The sequence below is a fragment of the Zootoca vivipara genome, chromosome 7 (assembly GCF_963506605.1).
Source record: "Zootoca vivipara chromosome 7, rZooViv1.1, whole genome shotgun sequence".
Lineage (NCBI taxonomy): Eukaryota > Metazoa > Chordata > Lepidosauria > Squamata > Lacertidae > Zootoca > Zootoca vivipara.
Window position 1 is genome coordinate 57213376 of NC_083282.1, and position 21632 is coordinate 57235007.

Here is a 21632-nt window from a genome sequence, read left to right on the forward strand (position 1 = left end):
ATACATTTCATTAATTACATTCCATTTATATTTGACCCACCTAACGGCAAATAATTACAATTAAAACAAATAAAGGCTTGACATATCTTGCTTTGCATGTCATGCACCTATCTCATATATTGGTTTCAACTTTTAAGTTGCATTACTGAGATAAATGCACTTTTTGACGATATTCTAATTTTCCGAATTTCACCTGTATTTTAAAAATCTGATTTAAATTTTAAAAATCCAAATTTGTTTTATTTAAACCATTGATTTTTATCCACCCTGAATCATCATCATCATTAATATCGTCAGAGCTGGCAGCGGCTGAGCAAGAAAGGAGGTGCTGCTGTACTGCTACCCTTGCAATAGGGATACTGCTTCCACTTACTAGGGCCGGGCAGTGGTGCAGTCAGGGATGTGTGAGAGCGCTGGATTGGCTCTGCCAGTGTATAACCTCCGTCTCCACTGCTACCTCACAGTAAGCACAGTAAGCAGCAACAATGACTGTTGGGAAGGCAGCAGCAGCACAGCACCAAACTGTTGGCTTGAGAGAGAGTGACTGGTCCAAGGTCACTGTAACCTCATGGCCATGTGGCGGATTTTACCTGGTCCTCCCTGGACTTACTGGCCTGAGGGGAGGTCTGGTTATGTTGCAATTCTAGGAGTGAAACATTTTGAATAATCTCAACCACTGGGTGGCACCACAGGCCACATAATCATGTTTTTTCAGTGCATTCCTCTTTTTGTTGCTGCTGTTGATAGATATAGATCAGGGGTCAGCAACCTAAGGCCCATGGGCCGGAAGCGGCCCGCGGAGGTAGTTTGACCGGCCTGCTTGCGCGTGGCGCTAAACTGGTGCAACGCGGAGTGGGGACTCATTTCTGCGACGCTGGAAATTGCGTTTACGCATGCTCAGACGCAAAAAAACACGTCTGTGCAGACACCGAAAATCCGACCCATGGAGGGATCTTCACAGGACCGATCTGACCCAGGCAAGATAAACCTTGCTGACCCCTGATATAGATGATAGCTAGCTAGCTAGATATACCATAGATTTCAATGGGCTGTTATTTTATCATGGTGTGTTGTGAATTGTTGATCTGCAGTAGAGAGCACTGCTATGACAAAATACTTTCTTGCTTGTTTTAACTTTGCAGGATTGAATCCTCTTCTTGGAAGGGCCTAAGCTCTTTTTTCTGGCTTTAGTGCAGTCCTTGGGTGGGTGGGTGGGGTGCTTGAATTAGGAGAGAAATGTTGGGGGAGATCTTAAAAGTGTCTCTCTCAACCCCCCCAACCCCCAAGTAGCCAAATCATGCTCAGCTTGCTAGATTTCTAAACTAGAAGCCAAAAGGACTGTGGCCACTCCAATCCTTGTAATTCAGGCATCCCCAAACTGCAGCCCTCCAGATGTTTTTGGCCTACAACTCCCATGATCCCTAGCTAGCAGGACCAGTGGTCAGGGGTGATGGGAATTGTAGTCTCAAAACATTTGGAAGGCCGAGGTTGAGGAAGCCTGTTGTCATTTGAGGTCTAGATTTAAAGGAACAGTGCAGACTGAAGAATGAACATAACTGCTCCCAGTAGCGGCTAGTGTGGTGGAGCAGGGCTGCAGAGTTGGCCTCCTACCACTGTCATCGCTGGAACCTGCCTGGGTGCGACGAGATGTGTGTGTGTTTGAGTCCGGGACTACATGTATGCATTGGCAGAAGTACCAAACTGTCTCGGAAGCACCAGATTGTCTCCGCTGATGCATCTGTACTGGCCCAACCACAACACTGCTGCCTTCTCCTTGCCCAGCCCAGGGGAACTGTCCTGATGCCAGTTTCATAGCTTCTCCCCACCACAGCAGCCTCTCCTGCTTGCTTGCTTCCACCTATCTAATATATGCAGTACAGCATAGTCCGTTCACAAAGGCATCTTTAAGATTCTTGCAGCATCAATTGTAGCTTAGGTTAAATGAATTCGAGAGACCTGGCTTGGGGGATTCAGCATCATGGACAGTGTGCCTAGCACTACACATGGGTATCAATAGTGCTCAGTACCAAAAAACGGACTGAGTAGCACCTGGCACTACCTAATTCTCTATTTTGACTGGCAAATAAAGGCTTTGGGAACTTAATGCGGATAGAACTTAAAGTACCCAGTGGGAGTAGCAGGTCATGCTATTTTCTGCCATTGCGGTATGGTTTTGCCCTGATCTGTTTGGTTGTTAATGGGTTTAATTCCCCCCCCCAATTATTTTAATTAAATACTTAAAGAGTTTCTGATTGCTAAATGTTTCTCTAAATGCATATTTAATTGCTATTTGCTGGACTAAATTAAGCATATTAATTTCTAGTATTGTATCCCAGATGGAATTTGCATACTGTATCTGACCCAGCTGCTGCTGCTTCTTCAGTGATCACTTGTAGCTGAGTAAGATTGTCTTCCATGAACAGGGTCTTAACAGTGAGTCCGTAAGTGACTGTGGAAGCTAATTCTGGATCCTTCCACAGTGGGGACATAGGTTTCCGGGTGGGAGTTGATCACAATCAGGGTTTGCCAAATGTACCTCCTTTTCGCCCTGGCTTCGTGCTTCTTCAAAATCCATGACACCTTTGGTAAAGGCTCTTCTCCAATTGGTGCACTCGCAGGCCAGTGTTTCCCAATTTTCTGTGCTTATACAGCATTTTTAAATATTTGCCTTGAGAGCATCTTTAAATCTTTTTTGTTGTCCACTAGCATTACACTTTCCATTTTTAAGTTCTGAATAGAGTAGTGCTTTGGAAGATGACAATCAAGCATATAAACAACATGAACAGTCCAACGAAGTTGATGGTTAAGAATCACTGCTTTGACACTGGTGATCTTTGCTTCTTCCAGTACACTGGCATTAGTTTGCCTGTCTTCCCGAGTGATGCGTAAAAATTTACAGAGACACTGTTGGTGGAATCTTTTGAGGAGTTTGAGATGGCATTCATAAGTGGTCCATGTTTCACAAGCATGCAGTAAGGTTGGTAGTAGAATAGCTTCATAAACAAGCATTTTGGTTTCCATGTGAATGTCCCAGTCCTTAAACACTCTGCGCTTCACTTGCGAGAAAGCTGCTCTCACAGAGCTCAGGCGATGCTCAATTTCAGCATCAATGTTGGCCCCTGTGGAAAGATAACTGCCCAGGTAGGAGAGGTGATCGACATTTTCCAACGTTATACCATTGAGTTGGATTTGTGGCACGGAGGGGTTGTTTTGTGCTTGTTGGTGCAGCACTTAGTTTTTGGGATATTGAGTGATAGGCCACCCTTTCTGTAAGCTTCTGCGAAGATATTTAGGATGGTTTGGAGGTCATCCTCTGAGTGTGCACATGCTACATTGTCATCAGCATATTGAAGCTCTATGACGGAAGTTACGGTAACCTTACTTTTTGCTTTCAGCCTACTGAGGTTAAAGAGCTTTCCATCTGCTCGATATATGATTTCTACCCCAATGGGGAGTTTCCCTTCAACAATGTGTAGGATCATGGTGATAAAAAACAGTGGTACCTTGGTTCTTGAACATAATCTGTTCCAGGAGTCTGTATGACTCCCGAAACTGTTTGGAAACCAAGGCGCGGCTTCCAGTAGGCTGCAGGGTCTTCTTGCACTCAAGCGGAAACAGCATCAGATGTTTGGCTTCCGAAAAACGTTTGCAAACTGGAACACTTATTTCCAGGTTTGTGGCATTCAGGAGCCAATTTGTTTGGGAGCCAAGCCGCTCGAGTACCAAGGTACCACTGGAATAGAGTTGGGGTGTAACATATCCCTGTTTAACTCATGAACTCACTGTGAATCGTTATCCGTGATTGTTGCTATCATATTATTGTGGAGGAGCCAAAGGATGTTCACAAATTTACTTGGGCAGCCAATTTTCAGAAGGACAGTCCACAAGGCATTTACAGCGTTGAAGGTCTTAGTCAGGACAATAAACAACCATATATAGGGGTTGATTTTGTTCCCTGCCTTTTTCTTGACGCTGTCGCACAGTAAAAATCATATCCACCTTCCCCTTAGGAGGTCAAAAACCATTTTGCGATTCAGGAAGGGTAGCCTCGGATTTAGTTAGGAGACGGTTTGCTAACATCCACAAATGGTTGCTCCAGCCAAGTGGCCTGAGTTGCAGTTACAGTATTTACCACAAGATGGTAGTGCATACCTTGATATTTTATTTGTTTTGCTGGCTCAGAAGATTTGTAAGGCATTCAAATGCAACTTCTTCTGAATGTTACATCAGACTTCGTGGTTTTATGTCTGGTTCAAGCCCCTGCTTGTGAGGTTCTCAAGATGGCCGTGTCCATCTTTCATCCCAGTCTACATTTTGTTGTGAGTTTCTTGGGCAAAAATAAGAGAGAAAGTATACAGTAACATCCTAAAGTTCTTGGAAGAAACTGGGGAAAAGAAATCTTAATATGATAAAATGTTCAGCAAATTATTGAATTGGGTCCTGTTAATGCACTTCATGTTTGTCACTTAAGCTAGGAGTGGCTTGGCATAGTGGAATGGTGCTATGCCCTTCTACAGAAAACAGTGTCTCTGCCACTTACCAGGATGGTATAGGGACAAGGTAACAGTCCAGTCAGGACTTTGTGGGTGCACCAAGAAAACCCCAAGCTCCCACCTTGAACTTACCACCTCAGCCACTCCTGAGTTGACTATGGAAGGTCACTTAGTTCCCAGTCTGTAAAATGGGAATTATGATTTGCCTAGCTGTTACGCAAACTAGTTGAAAAAAGGAGAGAGAGAGAGAGAGAGAGAGAGAGAGAGAGAGAGAGAGAGAGAGAGAGAGAGAGAGAGAGAGAGAGAGAGAGATTGTGAGATTGTGTTCTTTGGGGGGGATTGTGTGAAATCTGAATCCCACATGGGGTTCATGATGCAAACTTTATCCTACTGTACACTGGGGTAATGATTGCTTGGAAGATGTTAATTGTTAGGCAAAGATGATATTGACAAGTATGCTAATCAAAGCAAGGGAGAAAAGAATGCTCACACTTCCCTTTTCTCTTTCCCTTTCCAGATGCTGCAAGACTGTCCGAAAGCTCGCAGGGAGGTGGAGCTGCACTGGAGGGCATCTCAGTGTGCTCATATCGTGAAGATTATAGACGTCTATGAAAATCTTTACCAGGGTCGAAAATGTCTCCTGATAGTCATGGAATGGTGAGTGTTGTGGTTTGATGGGACAAAGCGAGCTGTGCAGTTTGCCATGCTTAACCACTGCTCACAGCTACACACCACACAGAGCTTTGTAGTCAGAAATGCTGTTTTTTCACTACATTCCCTAAATGTGGATATGACCCACCTTTATGGGTAGTCCCATAAAGTTAGCGGATCTTCCTTGCAAAGAGTTAGCTGATACCTATGGGACCGCCTGCAAATAATAACACCCTGAAGATCCCAGGCCCCAGGGAGATTAGACTGGCTTCGACCAGAGCCAGGGCCTTTTCAGCCATGGCCCCGGCCTGTTGAAACGCTCTCCCACAAGAGACCAGGGCCCTGCAGGATTTGACATCTTTCTGCAGGGCCTGCAAGACGGAGCTGTTCCGCCAGGCCTTTGGCCGGGGTTCAGTCTGATTCTTTTCTTTCTGTATAAGAACAAGCATTAAAGAGGCCTCCTAGCCCGCTCACAGGTCTTTTATAAGACCAGTGGTAACAGTTGGCCCTGGAGAATATTAACCACTCTCAATTTTACCCGTGAACTGCCATCTGTCCAGATTTTAATTTGCTCTGAACTAATTTTAACACACATTTTAATTAATTGATTGCCTGCTTTTATGTTCTTATGTTCTTTGTATACTGCACGGTGTTAGTTTTATGATGTTAGCCGCCCTGAGCCTGGCTCCTGCCGGGGCGGGCTGCGTACAAATAAAAATTTATTATTTGTTATACAAAAGTTAAGTGTTTCTACTTGGGTAAATTGGTACTGAAACTGGCAGAGTTGTGGGTGGGTGGGCAGGGTGTGAACCAGGGAGAGATTATAGAAGTTGTGGGGTGTTTTGTTTTGTTTTTAACTCATTTCCTGCTTTCTAAACTTTTCTCTTGGGTAAAGCGCTCCAGATTATTTATTTCTTTGGGTTGTAATTTACTTTTTAAAAAGAAATCCACAATTGCTACTCTTGCTTAAATCCAGGGATGGGGTGGGTGCTTTTATTTTATTTATTTGCTTAACATCTGTACACCCTGCTTTTTGCAGAGAGATGCCCAGAGTGGCTTACAAATTCAAGGGGGGGTGGGAACCGCATTCAAAACAACAAAAAACATAGTAAGGAAGTGCAACACAGTAAGAAAGAATACAGCTCCAAGTGGGGAAATAGCCAGATAGAAACTAGGGCAAATCATCACGTCTTTATTGAGTGTCTAAATACTAGCCGTGGATTTCTTTTGTGAAACACTTTTAGTTGTATGGTAACACAGAAGAACGTCCCTGGATGTTTTGTGGGATACAGCTTTAGAGGATATGGCGGCACAGTGGAAAAGACACCTAATCTAATGTAGATTTAAGTAAGCAGGCAGACTCCAATGGAAGGAAGCAGTTTTTCCAGATTCTTTGGACCTAAGCCAGGCACCTCCAAACTTCGGCCCTCCAGATGTTTTGGACTACAATTCCCATCATCCCTGACCACTGGTCCTGTTAGCTAGGGATCATGGGAGTTGTAGACCAAAACATCTGGAGGGCCGCAGTTTGGGGATGCCTGACCTAGGCCATTGAAGGATTTATAGATCAAAACAAGGCATTTTAAATTGGAAACACAATAGGTGCCAATAAATATATTGAAAGATGAATGCAATGTATTGATTTCTGGCTGTGCACATTAGCAGACTTGCTGCTGCATTCTGAACCAGCTTGAAAGTTCTGAGTGGTCTTCAAAGGAGCTGCAGCATGCAATGCACTGCAGTAATCCAATCCTGACATGGCAAGGTCATTCCTATCCAAGAAGGGAAGAGATTGAACATTAGGAATCCTGTCCTGCTGCTGGACTTTTAAAAGCAGGGACAGAGGAAGCGCCTGAATGTGAGCCGAGGGAGCTTCCACCAGGGGGAGCTCTGCTAGCAAAAAGTGCTCCACCTGGTGGCCATCCCCATCCACTGACTCCTACCTTACATTGTGTGACAAAGCCCTACTGATTGTTTGGAGAAGATTATTGAGTTTCGAGGGGCTGCAGGGTGGAGTGATACAGGTTGTGTGAACTGCTTGGTGCTTCTGTAACCATTGGCTGCAATAGGCAATTGTACAGGGCAGGTCAAGGTCCTAGGTAGCTTCAGAAGCAGACCGACAGAAGAAAACTCTTCATTGTTTTATGTAACAAAGCATCTTGAACAGTAGAAAACTTCTAAGCAAAGCTTGAATCTACATTAGATGCCAATTAGGATTTTGCTCTTTTGTGCAGCCCATTCTGCCCCACCCCTTCCAAAGAGATTCTCATCAAGATAGTTGCAAGTCAAATTGTAGGCCAGTTTAATAGGTTTCTTTCTTTTAATCTCCATGCCTTACATCAGGCATCCCCAAACTGAGGCCCTCCAGATGTTTTAGCCTACAACTCCCATGATCCCTAGCTAAGAAGACCAGTGGTCAGGGATGATGGGAATTGTAGTCCAAAATATCTGGAGGGCCGAAGTTTGGGGATGCCTGCCTTACATCTTTAAAGCATCTTCAGTCTTTTAGAGCTTGCCTTGTTCTTCTTTTTGTTCAGAGACATCTTAGCAGATAGTGTGTATCGCTCCATGCTTATTAACTGTACTGTGGCCGTTGCAAGCTTCTTGGAATGGGTGCTGACTACCTGGGTTCACTGCCACATTTCTGTTGAAACAATCTATGCCCTAAATAACTTTACTGCTGTCTTTCCCTGGTGCCCACAAACCCTCTGAGCCCCAGGTACCTTGGTCACGATTGTGGTGATGCTAGTTACCTTTTTCTCCTCGCAAAACCACATAGAGCTGAAGGAGGAAAAGTGACACTCTTTCCTACTCTCTTTTTCAACTCTATACAGTGGTTCCTCGGGTTAAGAACTTAATTCTTTCCGGAGTTCTGTTCTTAATCTGAAACTGTTCTTAATCTGAGGTACCACTTTAGCTAATGGGGCCTCCTGCTGCCACCGTGCCGCCAGAGCACGATTTTTGTTCTCATCCTGAAGCAAAGTTCTTAATGCGAGGTACTATTTCTGGGTTAGTGGAGTCTGTAACCTGAAGCGCCTGTAACCTGAAGCGTCTGTAACATGAGGTACCACTGTATGTGCTTTTCAAGGCTCAGATTAATTCCAAATGGATCTGAGTTTCACCCAGAGGCCTTGGGAAAGTGAAGTGTATGTGCATGGAAATGTACCCAGTACTCATCGCCTGGTGGTGGTTTTGCTTAGGCAGTAATTCTTGTTGCTTCCATTTTTGTAACTGCACTTGTTTATGACTTTCAGCTTGGATGGTGGGGAACTCTTCAGTCGAATTCAAGACAGAGGAGACCAGGCTTTCACAGAAAGAGGTATGAAGGGTTACAATAGATTTCTTAAAGCTTAACAAGCATTGACAATTTTAAGTCTTAAGGCTTGAGGCACAACTGTTTAGCTTCTATGGCAGAGAAGAGGGACCACTGGCACCCTGTATGTCGAAGGACAAACAAACTGGAAACCTGCAAGTAAAGGATTGAAGTAGCTTTCCGATTCTGGACTAGTGCTCAGTTTGCCAGTTTGGATGTCGTGACAAAGTATGACTAGAAATGACATGGAAAGGAAACCATGAGCTCATACTTTTGTTTCTGATCACCTGAATTAAGTCTGTGGTAAGGAACGTGGTGTCACGTTCTCTTGTCAACAGCACCCAGTGATGTGGAAGAAAGATGCAGTAACATCAAGGCGGGTGGGTAAGTTATGTAGAGGTTATGGTAGAGAAAAGGAGGACCACACTATGGGACAGCATCAGCTTCATGTTCTTTGTCACATTTGTTTCTGCTCTGAAACCTGACCAGTAATGTTGTTTGTTCCCCTCTAACTCCTTGTAATCTGGGTATTAGGTGGCGGTTGCCTCTTGGGCTGCAGAGTAAAATGACCCGCTTTGTTTTATATTCCCCAGAGGCTTCTGAAATAATGAAGAGCATCGGAGAAGCCATTCAGTATTTACACTCAATCAACATTGCACACCGGGATGTTAAGGTACTCTTCTTCTTTTTAATATAATTTTTATTGGTTTTTACACATGTTTTCCAAACATAACATCCCATTTTAAACAACATAACAAACCTTTGGCTATCACGGCCTAGGACTTCCATCAACCCCCAACTGATGGTTTTCTAACTTCCTGGATGTTAAGGTACTCTTCGTCCACACAATACTACTATTTTCAAAGACTCTGACCAAATGAAGGTGTCCCTAAGGTCCCTAAGTTCATATCACTTGGCCTTGTGTGGTGGTGGTTTTCAGTGCATAACCAGCATGGCAAAAGGAGTCCTGATTAGACCATGGTAAGGAGGAGGATTTTATATGCCTGTTGTCTTTGTCCATGGAGTTTTCTTGGCAGGGATACTGGAGTGGCTTGCCAGTTCCTTCTCCAGGTGGATCACGTTTAGTCAAAACTCTCCACTATGACCTGTCCATCTTGGGTGGCCCTGCATGGCATAGCTCATAGCTTCTCTGAGTTATTCAAGCCCCTTCGCCACGACAAGGCATTGATCCATGAAGGGGGACCATAAAGAGAGCTGGACCATAAAGAAGGCTGATCGCCGAAGAATTGATGCTTTTGAATTATGGTGCTGGAGGAGACTCTTGAGAGTCCCATGGACTGCAAGAAGATCAAACCTATCCATTCTGAAGGAAATCAGCCCTGAGTGCTCCCTGGAAGGACAGATCGTGAAGCTGAGGCTCCAATACTTTGGCCACCTCATGAGAAGAGAAGAATCCTTGGAAAAGACCCTGATGTTGGGAAAGATTGAGGGCACTAGGAGAAGCGGACGACAGAGGACAAGATGGTTGGACAGTGTTCTCGAAGCTACGAACATGAGTTTGACCAAACTGCGGGAGGCAGTGCAAGACAGGAGTGCCTGGCGTGCTATGGTCCATGGGGTCACGAAGAGTCAGACATGACTAAACGACTAAACAACAAACAAAGGAGGAGGATTTAACTATTTGCCCCTGCCATGGTTCTTATTCAAATTGCTCTAGCCTCCCAGCTCCTGAAATTCATTGTTATGCCAATGTGAGCTTTCTTCTGGTTGCAAATAGAAGGCACTGGAGGACTGGGAGATTGGGACTAGCGCCATGGCAGGAGCAAAGAGTTTATCCCCCCTTTCCTCACACGCCTTGAGCCCAGTCTGGCTCCACCCAATACACTGGCTATTTATTAGGGGGAGACTCTGGAAAGCCAAATGTCATGTCTAATATGTTATGTCAAATAATTTCATGTCCAGTTTGACCCTAAAAATCTGGGGTCATGCGTGTGTAGTGGTTTGGTGGGAGTAAGATTGAATTATTTCATTGCAACCAATCCTTACACTTCACGTGATGAGTGCAATTCATGTAGTACCAGCAGTAAAAGGCCAGCAGCAGATGGCTTCTGGAATAGTACTAAATTTGATTTGGGAGGTCTAAAATTTAATTGAACTGAACAGCGGCACAAAACAAATACTACCTACCTCTGATATCAGCAGTGTCCCCCAACAAAGGAGGAAATATTCCTTTATTTTTATGATTTGAAAGCATCCTGAGAAGATGTAGACTCAAACCCACCCACCCTTCCACCTGTGTTGGTCTCTGAAAGAGGACCCCCTTCATCCTCTCACTGACCAGTACTGGCAGTCATTGGTAGAGTGCTGCAGAACTCTCTTATCCCCTTGCCCTACTCATTGAGTAGTACTCAACTGTTTTGGTCAAGAGAGACCTGCCCTGCTGCACCTCAACCCAGCATGAACTGTGAAAGTTAGTGGAATTTATTTGAATGCCTACACAATCCCCTTTCATGCTAACTCATGGAGGACAGAATGGGATGCCTCCTGGCCCTGCCTCCAGTGTCTGTACATTGAGTGTGGGCATCTGTGAACAGGTGCCCTATGCATTATAAGCTGCACCTAGATGTTCTATCAAAAGAGACTCCTTGTGACTATGCACAAGCAGTCGTTCACATATACAGAAATTAATGCTTAAGGTAAAGGACCCCTGGACGGTTAAGTCCAGTCAAAGGCGACTATGGGGTTGTGGCGCTCACCTTGCTTTCAGGCCGAGGGCACTGGCGTTTGTTTGCAGACAGCTTTCTGGGTCATGTGGCCAGCATGACTAAACCACTTCTGGTGCAACGGGACACTGTGACGGAAACCAGAGTGCATGGAAACACTGTTTACCTTCCCACCATAGCGGTATCTATTTATCTACTTGCACTGGTGTGCTTTCGAACTGCTAGGTTGGCAGGAGCTGGGACAGAGCAATGGAAGCTCAACCTGTCACACGGATTCGAACCGCCGACCTTCCAATTGGCAAGCCCGAGAGGCTCAGTGGTTTAGACCAGAGTGCCCCCCATGCTTTATGAGTGGATGTTGAGGGCATATGTTTGTCTGTGCTGGTTTAAATAGGCAGCCCTTGCTCGCTTGTCATGTTAACAGAGAGGGCAAAGCAAGGGTAGCATATTTAAATCAGAGCAATCCCAATTTAATTCCTGAAGAGATTGTGGGTAAAATTAATAACTCCAGCGTAACTGCACTAGGTTCATGTAGGCAGTGCTCCGGAAGAATCTTCTCTGGCTGTGGTTTTCAGCTAAGCAGGGACATGTGAACAAAGTCTAGAATGCAGCCACACTGAGGAATAGCAATTGTGCAGCTCAGCATGGTAAGGAAAAGCTAATGAATGCCTGGAAGAATGCTAATTTGGTTAGGTGGTTCCTTTTGTCTAGAACCTACCCCCCAGGATATTCGGACTAAGAATCCTTGTTCACAGAAGGGGCTCCCAAGCATGTTTTTTTTAAAAAAATAAAAGGTAGATTCTTTGTTAGATTTAGGATGAGGCTGGGAAAATCCAATTGCTGTAATTATAACCCACTGCCCCTGAGGCAATAGGATGGGCTTGAAAATGTTTCCCTTTCCCTGCCGGTTACATAATTCCACATCACCTGCCAGCAAATTCTTTCTCTCCTAAGTGTGTTTCCTGGTGACGAAATTTCAAGTCCTCAAAGGCTATGGAACCGGATTTCCAGTCTTGTTCGTTTTTGGCTCTTCTGTTTTATGGAGACGCAGGAACAGGCACATGTTATTTAGATAAAGACTATCAAGAATGGGAGATTCATGTATGGAGGAGAACCCTGTGGACAACTTGAGCCTTGCTTTCACTGCACCACTGCTGAAAAGTCTAAAAACTATCTCCCCCCCACGCCCCCCACTGAACAGGGATCTGGTTGTTTGGCAGCATAATCTGCAGCTGTGAATAGTGAAAACAGAGCTCTAGATCAGGGGTCAGCAAACTTTTTCAGCAGGGGGCCGGTCCACTGTCCCTCAGACCTTGTAGGGGGCAGGACTATATTTTTGGGGGGAAAATATGAACAAATTCCTACGGTATGCCCCACAAATAACCCAGAGATGCATTTTTAAATAAAAGGACACATTCTACTCATGTAAAAACATGCTGATTCCCGGACCGTCCGCGGGCCGGATTTAGAAGGTGATTGGGCCGCTTCTGGATGATCTGGCCCCCGGGCCTTAGTTTGGGGACCTCTGCTCTAGATACATATTGGCTCTCTCCAATGCACACACATGCCTCTTGTGGATCTTGGTCTATATTATTAATATTCAAGGTGCAAAGTATATGTTGATCATTTTATGCTTTCTGAAACAAAATATATACTTGCATACACTGCTAGAAGTTGAGGTGTGGGTGGGTGTACACTCTCAAGTGTGAAGAGTAGTTTCAGGTTCCCTCCCCCATATATCTTCTCAATCTAAGCCGTTCACATTCTGGTTTACTCTTGCTGCTGCTGCTACTACTACTACTACTACTACTACTACTCACACACACACACACAGAGAGAGAGAGAGAGAGAGAGAGAGAGAGAGAGAGATTTGCAATACTCAAACACACACATAACACACACACACCATTAACATGCCACTTGCATAGACCCAAAGATTTTCACATACAGACCATGTTCCCACCTAAGGCAAAACCATAGTTTAGCAGTCTGTGGCTGAGCCTGAATGAGCCACAGGGAAGCAGCTGGAGGACTTCAACAGGTATGTGTGGCGGTTTTTCATTGAGGCTCATCCATTTAACACTAAAACGTGGTTAGGTATTAATATCGACCACTCTATATAATGCTGCCTACTCCCTTCGTGACTGAACTCCTGCCCACCAAAAGTTCACAACCTTAAGCCTTGTGCTAATAAACAGTACATAACATTACATAATAAAGAACAGTGCATTTCAATAAACTGGTCAAGAGCCTCGTGGACAACACTTATAAAGAGTTCAGAGACTATGTTTGCTTCAGGAGGGTAAATTGGCAATACCACTATTTCCCCTGTAAATATGTGTTTAATTCCTCTGTTCCTCTATAAATTCCTTTAATGTCCTAGTGTCTGCCGTAAGAGACTCTCTGAAGCTTTGACCTTGCAAATATAAAATACATCATGTCTTGAGGACTGCAAATAAACTCAGTAGCATAATCATTCTGGGGAATTGTCAATATAATCTGGATCATATACCTAATGTACATGGATGTGTAATGGCATCTGCATAATTGCAGCTACTGAGAGGGCCTTTTCAGTTGGGGATGCTTGTCTGTCGCTCTCATGCCTTTCTAGCACTAGGCAAAGACTGTTTTCATTCCCCCACATCTCTCAAAACTTTCGTTTGGATTGTTTTCACTTGCCCGTTAGTGCTGTTGTATTTTAGTCTGTTCCTGTTTTTTATTCATTGGTTATTCATAGTGCTTCACTTTTCTACTGTTTCAAATGTCTTTGAAATGACTGTCAGGCTTCCTTGGGAGTAATTTTTACTGCAGATGCATGGGGAAATCGTATAAATCAATAAGCAAGGGTTAATGGACTCCTGGTGCATTAGTTCTTACCATGTGCCCAGCATGGGATCTGCAAGGTGGTGCAAAATATAGTTTTCTCTTAAGCTGGTTTTGCTTATTATGTCTTGCAGCCAGAAAACCTCTTATACACCTCAAAAAGGCCCAACGCTGTATTAAAACTCACCGACTTTGGATTTGCTAAAGAAACCACCACACATAACTCCCTAGCTACACCATGCTACACACCATACTATGTGGGTAAGTAAACCGTTGGAGAGCATCACCCGCTTCTGAGACATAAGAATTGCAACTTCCAACACCTCTCTTTTTCATCAAAATAGTGATGGTGAGGTTCAGGGCACATGTACACTGCTGTTGCGTTTTGTAATAAGAGCAGGGGTGGGTTTTCAAGATTTTCAAGCAAGCAGCCTCATCATTTTATTGCATTTGCTACATCATTTAAACTAAATGGCACATCTCTCAAGTTTAAAACGTCAGCACTGGGCTGCAGCTGATTGGGCAAACAGGTGAGCATGCTTCAAAAGCTGGTCTCTGTGCTGCCAATAGATTGCTTGTGTTGCCTACTTAGAATTCTGGAAAGAAAAGGGATTGGCACAGGGTGAAACCTTTAACAAAAGGTGTCACTATCATGTGGCGACCAGATTGAGGTTGTGCAGGTGCTCCCCCTCATCCTATAACAGTTTCTGGCCTGGGAAAAAGGTGGAAAATTATTATTATTAGTTTCGGGATTTAGTTCTGGTCCATTTTTAAATGGAAGAGAGAAAAGCAATGCATCATTCAGTTTCAAAGGTTAAGACCTCTGCTCACTTTTAAATACCGTATTGGCCTGAATATAAGCCCCACTTTCCCCCCAAATGCCGACCTTACTGTATGCGGCTTATATTCGCAACCTTACTGTATGCAGCCAGGAGCGTGGGGCAAACAGCAACAGGAGCGTGGCAAAGCTGTGCTCGCCCCACATGTAGTCTCCAGCCTTCTCCCCCAAGGCCGGGAAGGGAGAGAGCGAGGAAGGGGAAAGTCCACCAGCAATGCAGTGTGGCTCCCCTCCCTGCCCATTGTGCAGCCATAAGCAGCGAGGAGCAGCTTATATTCGGGTATTTTTTTTCCTTCCTCCCCTCCAATTTTAAATGTGTGGCTTATATTTGGGCCAATACGGTACTTTTCTGGGACCCTTTAATGTCCTTTGCTGGCAGTGTTATAAATGTTCTATGGCAAACAGCCTTGGTGTCAGAGGTTTTCCCATGAACTGAGAACTAATAGCAAGTGCCAGGTAAACTCTTTCCAAAGAGCAAATGATTTTGCAAGTGTACTCCAGGCACATTTCCAAGGGTAATAAGCTCCCCAGAGAGGGGGACAGCCTGTCCTCTTGAAGTGTAAATGTCTGAAAATTGTACTGATAGCATGTGACAAAGTTGACTTTGTGTTTTGTTTTCATCTCCTTTAGCTCCAGAAGTACTAGGCCCAGAGAAATATGACAAGTCCTGTGATATGTGGTCCCTTGGTGTCATCATGTATATTTTGTAAGTCTGTTCTTCTGCACTGTACTGCATGGCACAGTTAGTTGCTTTGTACATTCTCCTCTCTGTGTTCTTGCTCCAGCCAGGATTCTGGAAAGTTCCAAAGTTAGGGGTGTTCAGTCTTCTTCTGGGATATTCTTGAGCAGTTAACTGGGAAGGGCTGTGCTTCCAGCATGTTCTGTTTATTGAGTCATTGAGGAAGATCCTTTGTCGATATCGAGGGGAAATGCACAGATTATGCTGGCTGATTCAACGCACCTTAGGAACAAGCCCTGGGCGGTAGAAATAAAATTGGATGCATTGATTGTGGGGAAGATGAAATTGGGAATCTTTTCCAAGGCCACTGCCAGAGGAAGACTATACCCTGGCTCCCTTGGCTGCAAGACAAGCAGAGGAAGAAGAAATTCAGTTTTCTCTTGCCTGAAGAAAGGAGGAGAAAGGCAGGCAGAAGCTGCAATTCCATTCCAGCCATTTTCTTCTGCCTGCATCTCTCTCTGTCTGCCTCCCTCCTCCCTTAGTCTTTCCTGCAACTGTGCTAGGAAGGCTGCTGCTGCTGCTGCTGCTGCTGGAGCCAAGCATTTGTAATTGAATTCGCGCAAGAAACATGCACATGTGATATGATTACGCTGTACTTGGAGCACTGCTTGTTTTATATGCTGAGTCACTGCTAAAATGTTTGTCCCAGTTGATGAGCTACTAAGGCACTGACACAATGGCTCATAGGATTTATTCAGAAGGTTTGCAGCATGGCACACCCCAAAGTGGTTTTAACATTTAAAGCACCTTGGAACCTCTTTTTCCTAATGTCCTTTTAGTTTGTTTGCTGCTACAAGGCAAGGCAACATGTTTCCTTATGCCATTGCTAGGGCAGTGCCCTAGTATTGACACAATAGTGACCACTGATGCTGGTGCTTTCTTGCTGCTCCCTGTATAGCACAGCTGTGCCCATAACCTGTCTCCCCTGGGCCCTTCATCACCCAGGTTCGCGAAAGTTCACAATTCAGCTTTACATGTTTGCCATGGGGAGTGTTCCATCGCTTTCTGTCAAGTGTAACAAGTGGGACCTCAGTCTTTCTCTCCAATATGAGCTTTGGGTCAGGGATAGTTTCCCAGTGTTGCACTGTGCCTGGAGGAAGTACAGTAGAACTACGGAGATGATTCCCCAGGTCCAATAAGCATAAAGATCAGAGATAAGTCTGTGTTTGCTCTTTGATAGTAAACAGCAGGGGCAGGGTGTTCTCTCTGACATTAGGACTGTAGTCTCACAGCGCTAAGGTGTAAGATCAGGAAAATGCTGCCAGCCCTTTGACAACTTCCTGTTCAGAGAGTGAGCACAGAGTTATCTCTCATCTTAGCACTGTATTGTTTAGATTGGAGATAACAGGTGCCAAGTGACTGACAGATAGGCGTGGTTTGCCAAAAATGGCCTCACAGGCCCAAGGCAGAGAGAGGCCTAGCAAATCTAACTAGAGCCTTAGGCTAGAGGTTCCCAACTGCTATAGTGGACTCTCTTACTTGACAGCCTTTTATAGTACAAACAATAAAAATGATACCTTTTTTGGGGGGGAGCACATTAAATCAGTTTGGCATTCAAAATGGACTTCTCTTCTACATGTCATTTCTCTATTTTTCTTTTTTGCCCAGGTTGTGCGGGTACCCCCCTTTCTATTCCAACCATGGCCTGGCCATTTCTCCGGGCATGAAGAAACGGATCCGGATGGGTCAGTACGAATTTCCCAACCCAGAGTGGTCAGAAGTATCTGAGGAAGGTAAATGTTTGAACAGAAGCTGCTATTCTCCCCTGAAAGGGAAAAAGGGGATTTCAAAACCTGAAAAAAATGTGATTATCTGGTCTAGGGATGGCTAACCTGTGGCCCTCCAGATGTTGTTGGAATATAATCCCCAACATTACCCACCCCTGCACTAACCTTATTCATTCCTTGGCTCTCTTGCCTTTCATGAGTGGCCTTTTACTCATGACTACACTATGGCTCAAGAGGAGGCCTTGCTCTGGTTCAGAGAAATTGTTCTGGGCCACCATAGCTGGAGTGTCTTGCTGCCCCCATAGCATGGCTTCTGCTTTTCCTTTGCCCTGCCTTTCTCTTCTTCCTTTTCCTTCCTTCCCCTCCTGTGTTTGGAGGCTGTGGCAAGGTGAGGGTTCCCCTTGGACCTCCACACCTTAACAGCCCGTGGCCAGATTGACTCTCCCCGCTGCCTTTGTTATCTTGTGCATGCATGATATAAAAAGGTTGCAACATGGAGAGTGGGAAAATGAATAAAACTAAACACTGCACCCCCCCCCCCCCAAAAAAAGGCCAGGCCCCACAATGTCACACATGACAATTCTTTCAAGTACATTACTCATCATATGTACTAAAATTAATTAGTATTAAGAGTCCTCAGAGTGCTTTTCATGTGTTCTCTCCACAAGCAACATATTTGCTCAGGAGAAGACCCTTCAGGTTTTTATATAAACCAAAGCATGTTCTCCTTAAAATAGACCCATCCCTTTGAGTACATTGTCTCCCCTTTCGCCATGCAAGCTTCAGAATTTCTGCAACAAATTCTGAGAGAGCTTTGGAATGAGGTGGCGAGACACAGTGTGTGTTGTTGTTAATGCTGTTGCTTTTCCTCCACCTTCAGTTAAGCAGCTGATCCGGAATTTGCTGAAGACGGATCCAACCCAGCGAATGACTATAATGGAGTTCATGAATCACCCTTGGATCATGGTAATAATCCACCTGTCATTTCTCAGGAAGAAAAACTGGCGCAGAAGCCTGGGCTGAGAAACATGAGAGCAGGGATCCTGAGGTAGCTTTATAGACAGAAGGGAAACATTTTTCAGCTCAATCGCCAGTTCCATTGTGAGAAAACTCCTGCAGCTGCATGCCAGTAAGGGGGCAGGGGAGAGAGGAGAGAGGCAAAAGTGGATGGGGCCAGAGGGGAAAGTGGGCAGAGCACTGGGTGTAGGCTGTATTCCAGCCATGCAGAAGTCAGAGGCTTCTACAGTACACACACCACTATATCCAATCAAGCAAGGGGCACGATCACCACCCAGCCAGTCAAAAAAAGGACAGAAGAAGTCGTGGCAAGTCCCACGGGCTGGAAAGAGAGGCATGGAGTTTCCCAGGCCGGGCCTAGACTAAAGCTCCATTTGTCTTCCCTCTGCAGCAATCAATGCAAGTGCCACAGACCCCACTGCACACTAGCAGAGTTTTGAAAGAAGAGAAAGATCTTTGGGAGGACGTTAAGGTAAGTTGTCTGCAAGTTTCATCTCACACACTGCTAAGCAGCATGGATGAAGGTTATGCAACTCCAGGTGTAAGTGATTGTGAGCCTGTTCATCAGTGCTGCAAGCCACTACTAGCCTATACAGTGGAACCTCGGTTTTTGAGCATCTCGGAAGCCAAACAATTCAGAACCCGAATGCCAAAAGCCCGGAAGTTGAATGGCTTCTGCTGCATGTTTTTCCTTTTTCCCCCCCAATGGATTTTGCCAACCGCCCGTCGATCCTCGGTTTTCAAACGTTTCGGAAGTTGAACGGTCTTCCAGAATGGATTACATTTGAAAACCGAGGTTCCACTGTAGTAGGTAATGCCAGATTTGCAGACTTAAAGGCCCTCCTCACTCTACCACAATCTGAACTTGGAAGTTGACTTTTGTGTCCATTGTCAAGTTACAAATAGGATCTTTCTTCTGGATGACAGTAATACCTGAAGCTAGAATAATTTGGCTAGCCAGATGCTAACTTGTTTCCTCTACCTCACATTTGTAGGAGGAGATGACAAGTGCCTTGGCCACCATGAGAGTGGATTATGAACAAATCAAGATTAAGAAAATTGAAGACTCATCCAACCCGTTGCTTATGAAGAGGCGGAAGAAAGCAAACCCCGCTGAACCTACAGCACTCCCTCACTGAGGATTCAGTAGAGCCAAACCTGGTGGTTGTGAAAGCAATAACTATATCTATATATTTTTTAAAACAAATTGGAGATAAAGACTGTCATATCAAACACATGGAATTCAGATCTTTATACCAGACTAGTTTGTTTGTTTTTTAGCTGCCTCTCATGGTTCCGACCTTTCTGAGGTCCAACAAGAGACAGCTGCTCTATGTACAAAACATACCTTTATGTTATTTCCCAGCCCCCGGTCCTGTAGGGAAATATTTCTGGTAATCGGATTATTTTGTTTTGTTTAGTAACATCCCCCACTTGGCTTTTTTGTTTTTTTTCTCCTTCAGAGACACTGAAATTCCTGTGATCACCATTTAAAGGTTAATAATATAAATAAAATATATATAATCTATATTTTTAAAACTACTGTAGAGCTGAAATCAAGATAGGAGTCCTGTGCTGAGTACAGCAGTTGTTGTTTTAGTGTTAAAGGCTTTCAGTTTGTGTCGACAACAACAACAAAAGGTCAGGGCTGTTGAAGAATTCCACCTGAAAACAAAGGCACTGACAATACTGTGGTCTTCATTTAACATCAAGAACTGTTCCTTGGCTGATGGACCTTAAATTCAGTTTGGGAAGTTATTGTCCCAAGTACAATAGGGCTCCTTAAACTGAAAGCCTTCTGCCTCTAACTGTGCAATCACAGGATTGACTTCTTCTCACTTGTGCGTTTGTGGATTGTATGTAATAATGTGATAGGATGGATATTGTAAGTGTAGGCAGGAAGGCCCACCCCCTTCTGTATTCTACCTTGAATTTTTGAGGGGATAGTGTGTGGGGAGGGTCCATGAAGCATCCAGAATTCAGTTATGATCTCAGGGTTATTTGGGTGGGTGGGGGGAGGGAGGGAGGGATGGATGGATGGATGGAAAGTAGGTGTTTGTTGAGTGGAGACATTCATGATTGATGTGTTTTAATAACCAATGCAGCCTTCCTGGAGCACTACATCAGAATATATCCTGTTGCCCAGTTTCCATCACCATCTTGTGCAGTGTTAAAACTTAGGACCTTGATGCAGTTCTAAAGATCTCATGCTGTAACGTTGCAGGCTCATATCCTCCACCCCGGCTGTTTTTGTTGTGGCTCTTGCATCGTTGTTCTGTGTTGCTGTTCACAGCCATCCTGATCTTTTACTTTACCAGGAAACTGCAACTATTTGGAGCACATAGCAAAAGGCTCAAATCTGAGATTTGCATCTCATTGGAAAATAACTTGGAGCTCATGTGGGACAGAACCTGCCACATTCACACTCTGATGTGAAGAAAAAACAACAGTACCATAAAAATGAGGCTTTATTAGATGGATTCCTTAGCATCTTTGGGTGTTGAATAGCCAGATGGCACAAATATGGGAATATGATGATGGGAATTCTGCCTAGAAAACCAAAAAGTCTCAGCTGACGTTTGAAGGAGGGAATTGACTTGTGCTGCAGACTTGGGCACATTTGTCTAAAGTCAAGCTCTCTTGAGTCTTACTCTACCTGTACCTTAGGGAAGAAAAGCAGGAAAGTATCCCTTCACATAAACTTTTGCCTCGTTATGCTGGTGGTCAATCCCTTTTTCTGCCTCTTTCTGTATATCTTTAGTCCATGAATGAATATCTTTTGCCACATTTGTTTCACTGGCATACAAGTGTTTTAAAAACACACTCTTTTCCTTTTTTTAAAGAAAAGTTTAGCTTTTAGGTGACATTTTAGACACTGTTTGAAATTTTAATTTGTAAAAAAAAATGTTTTAATTTTTGTTGTTGGTGGTGTCTCATTGCTGGAAAAAAATATTTGCTCTGCTTTTTCCCATTTTGGATTAAAGACACCTAAAACATCAGAGTTTGTGTTTGTGTGATCCATTGCGGGGGTGGTAGCAGCCAGAACAGGCTTTGGCTCAGGAAGGACTGGCTATATCTATAGCACAGATGTGTGATCAAAGAGTTTTCTAGCAGTTTTGATTTTAATACAGATCAGCTTTTCACATACAATGAGTTGTGGATTGTACTAAAGAAGGCATGCAAGCAGGGAGTTTCAGACATACCCTGTTTCTCCTATTTTAAGACGTAGCCAGAAAATAAACCATAGCAGGATTTTTAAGCATTCAAGAAATATAAGCCATACCCTGAAAATAAGACACAGTGATAGACGCAGCAGCAATGCCGGCCGCGGCAGGAGGAGGAGGAGG

General features: G+C 44.3%; 1 protein-coding gene across 1 annotated transcript in view; it reads left to right on the plus strand.

Moving 5' to 3' along the window:
- MAPKAPK2 (MAPK activated protein kinase 2) overlaps positions 1-21284 on the plus strand; it is an 89066-nt gene extending 67782 nt beyond the window's left edge. Inside the window, exons 2-10 of the mRNA XM_035121459.2 lie at positions 5011-5150; positions 8399-8463; positions 9051-9130; positions 14099-14225; positions 15433-15508; positions 17150-17274; positions 18149-18234; positions 18677-18757; positions 19281-21284. Coding sequence (XP_034977350.1) covers positions 5011-5150; positions 8399-8463; positions 9051-9130; positions 14099-14225; positions 15433-15508; positions 17150-17274; positions 18149-18234; positions 18677-18757; positions 19281-19424 — 924 coding nt within the window. The 3' untranslated portion in view covers positions 19425-21284. The remainder of the gene's footprint in view (positions 1-5010; positions 5151-8398; positions 8464-9050; positions 9131-14098; positions 14226-15432; positions 15509-17149; positions 17275-18148; positions 18235-18676; positions 18758-19280) is intronic.
- The last annotated feature ends 348 nt before the right edge of the window (positions 21285-21632 follow it).